Below are 3,608 nucleotides of genomic sequence, written 5' to 3'. Positions count from 1 at the left end.
TGAGTTCCGATTTTCTTATATTAATTATGAAACTTGAAGCAAGTAGGAGATTCGTTTTTTTCTTTTCTTAATATATGTACATGTGGGCAAATCATGAAGATATGAACAGTTGGGAGTGAGAATGAAAGCTTGTATAATGCTTTCCAGCTTACACTAAAAAAAAAATGGAGGCAGTGGATCAATTGAACGTGAAGGAGAAGTCCATATCCTAAGGTTAGGTATATATGAAAGGAGAGAAATCTTTTAGATTCCATTATTTGTGGTCCAAGCAAATAGTTTACACGTTAAGGATTACTTGCGTTTTAAGCTAGGTTTTTGTATTAAATTCTTATGTAATTTTCATTCCACTATAATTTTGAAAGAAAAGTTAGTCATAAGTTTCTAGATGATGCAACTTGCACCATGAAGTCTCACGTACAACAACAAAGGACAAGTATTTATGCTCTTTTGCCTATCTCCAACGTCGTATTCTTGTCTCTTTTTGCAGTCAAAGGAGAAAAAAACGGAATAGCTAGCATATGTCGGGAAATAATGAATTTTGGAGAAAACTTACAAGCTAACATTTTCATAAAAAAAAAAGAAAAAGATAATATTAAAAACAATTTCAAATATTCTTAATTTTTATATTAAATTAAAAATCTTATATTTAAAATATTTTATGAAAAAAAAATACCCACTACAAAATTTTAACCAACGTTAGTCAGACAGAATCAAATTATCCAAGTACACACCAAGTACAAAAGAAAACAGATACATTTGTGTGAATCTATCTATAAATCTTAGTTTTTGAGTCAAAGCAGTAATAAATGCACTATATTTGAGGTGGAAAATAAGTCAACCCAAACTCACACATACACGAGAATTAAAGGAAAATTCTCATCCTATTTACAAAAAATCCATTGTAAGAGTAAGAAAAGAAAAAGAATACTGGTACTGTAGTAAGAAAAAGAATTACAGTGACAACAAAGGAACGCGTATTTGCCACACTTTAATGTCACAGTCCAAACCTGCACTGTAAACCAGATAAGACCTATCATCTTCATGAGGACCACCACCAGTGTTGGAGTCAACAGCCATAGCTAAACACTTCACGGGTCGTCGATGACCTTCCAACACCGCCAAACACGAATAACCCTTTCCAATCTCTTTCCTCCATACCCTAACACTGTTATCAGCTGATCCACTACACACCAAATCCGCCATCACCACCAAACACAGTATCGCCTTCGTGTGTCCCCTTAAAGCCCCCACCACCACCATATTATTATCATCACTTTCCCACACCAAAATTGATCTGTCACACGCGCCAGAATACAGCACCGACCCATCTTCGCTAAGCGCCAGGGCGTTAACTGCGGATTTGTGCTTCTCTAACGTCCCCACGAGCGAATGCTTTTTCTCACCCTCACGCTTCTTCCACATCTTTATCTTTGTGTCGGCGGAGCCCGTGTAGACGGCGCCGTCATTCGACAAAACCAAGGAGTTAATCGCGTCCTCGTGCGCGTTTTGCACGGACTCCAGACATTTGAAGTCCGAGGTTCGCCAGATTTTGAACGTCCTGTCCCAGGAAGCGGAGTAGAGGAGGGAGCCGTCGTGGGAGAGCGCGAGGGTGGAAACGGCGTCCACGTGATGCACCCACGTGCGTTTCTTGTGGCGGCGCACCTCGACGTAGTTCTTGGAGGAGAATAGCTTGGAGACACGGTCGTGGAGCGTGGGAAGCGTGGCGATGCACTTGGTGGGTTGGTCGGCTTTCCAGACTCGGATTTTGTGGTCTTGATGTGCGGTGAAGAGCGTGTCGTGGTATACGATGAGAGACTTGATGGGCGCGTTGGTGGTTGCAACGACGACAACGTTGGTATTGGTGTTGGTGTTGGTGTTGATGTCGGTTTGGAGGGTGAAAGGGTCTCTGCTGCATGTTTTGACCTCGCCGCTGGAGGCGGCGCTGTAGAGGAGTTTGCCGTGGAGGACGAGGGAGGAGATCGGGGAGGAGTGGATTTTGACGGTGGTTTGAGGTTGTTGTTGTTGGGGGTTGTGCGGTTGTTGTGGGGTGAGGGAACTTAGTGAAGGGACTGAAGGAAGACTTGGCTGTGAATGGAGAGAAGAAGAGGTTGATGGTTCTGAATGGAAGTGTTCATAGGATCTTTGATTTTGTGGTTGTTGTTGCTGTGAGTTGCAACACAAGGGATGTTGAAGAAGTCCCATTTTGGTTTGTGTTATGTGGGAAGTTTTGAGGTTTTTATAGAGGCATGTTGATGTTAGCAATTTAAGCGAGGGTAATGGTGCATGTTAGCAGTTTGGAATTAGGCATAAATGAGGACCAATGCTTGTCCCTTTGTCTCCTTCAGAGTCTAATCAGTCGTTTAATTCCATGCTTGGTTGGGTCCAACTTTTGTTTTCTGAAAAATCATTGTCATATGAAAGAACTTTCCTTAGCTTTTGTATTTTAATTAAAAATATACAATAAATTCTTATATTTAGATTACTTTCGACAAAACTAGTCGGGATATTTAGTAAAATAGTATGGAATATCTAAAAATATAAAATGATTATTTGCATGTATTTATATAATATTTTTTTTACATAATTTCATTTTTTTTGGTTTAAAATATAACCTTTTTAAATTACTTTTTAGCTCTACAATTTTTTATTTATTTTTAGTTTCATTTATTCTTATTTTTTCGAGTTATGCATTATATTATTAATCTTACATTATATGTAAAAATATTTTTGACAAGTTTAAAGCTAAGTAAAAATAATGTACACTCAGGTAGATGTGATATTTTATATTAATTAGTGTGTTGCTTAAAAATAAGTAGTTAAATATAAATATTAAAAATAATAGGAAATAATAAATTAAGTATATTATCAATTCATTGTAGTATAACAAATTAAGTATTATAATATAACAAAAGAACGAAGAGATAAAATACATATAGAAATTACCTTATTGAGAAAAGTAATAAAAAAATTAAACAAAAAATTTGAAAAGAAAATCTAGAAGTTAGAATTAGCGTTTTAAAAAAGTTAGTTCAGGTAAAAAACACTGGAAGCTACTACAAACTGTTTAACTATAAAAAAAAAGCTAGAAAGAAACTAAAAAACTATACTAAGATCTAGTTCAAACGTAGCTTTAGATTCAGATGTTAATTAAAACATTATTAATATTATTTAATTTACTAATTACATTTAAAATATATATTTTCAAGTTTCTTTTTAATAATAATATATTGTTAAAATTAATTTATGTTAATTGAAAGTATTTTACATATGATATCAGTTATGGTATAAGTAGTTAGAATTTCTTTATTTTTGTATATGCTTTAGCTCGACGATGTAATTTTATATTAATAAATTGTGTTCTCTAACTGAAAAAATATGTAACTTTAATTCGTCGTAATATTAAAAATGGATAATGAATTCTTATCGAAGAATAAAATCTATATATTTTTTAAAAATGTTGAAACCAATTTTATTGATATTAAAGAATACCAGCTTTACCGAAAGTACAAAGACTAAAAATATTTTTATTTTTTAATTATTTTTTAAAAATAATGATTATGCAATTCTAATATAATTTTAGTACTTTCCACCAATTAAATTTTTTAAAA

General features: G+C 34.1%; 1 protein-coding gene across 1 annotated transcript; it reads right to left on the bottom strand.

Moving 5' to 3' along the window:
* Positions 1-736: 736 nt before the first annotated feature.
* Positions 737-2,231, bottom strand: LOC114174011 (protein JINGUBANG). The gene has a single exon (XM_028058733.1). The coding sequence runs from the start codon at positions 2,200-2,202 to the stop codon at positions 952-954; it is 1,251 nt and encodes a 416-aa protein (XP_027914534.1). The 5' UTR covers positions 2,203-2,231; the 3' UTR covers positions 737-951.
* Positions 2,232-3,608: the final 1,377 nt, after the last annotated feature.

This window comes from Vigna unguiculata, chromosome 2 (genome assembly GCF_004118075.2).
Source record: "Vigna unguiculata cultivar IT97K-499-35 chromosome 2, ASM411807v1, whole genome shotgun sequence".
NCBI lineage: Eukaryota > Viridiplantae > Streptophyta > Magnoliopsida > Fabales > Fabaceae > Vigna > Vigna unguiculata.
Note: the sequence above shows the minus strand (reverse complement) of the source record. Positions and strands in the feature narration are given on the sequence as shown.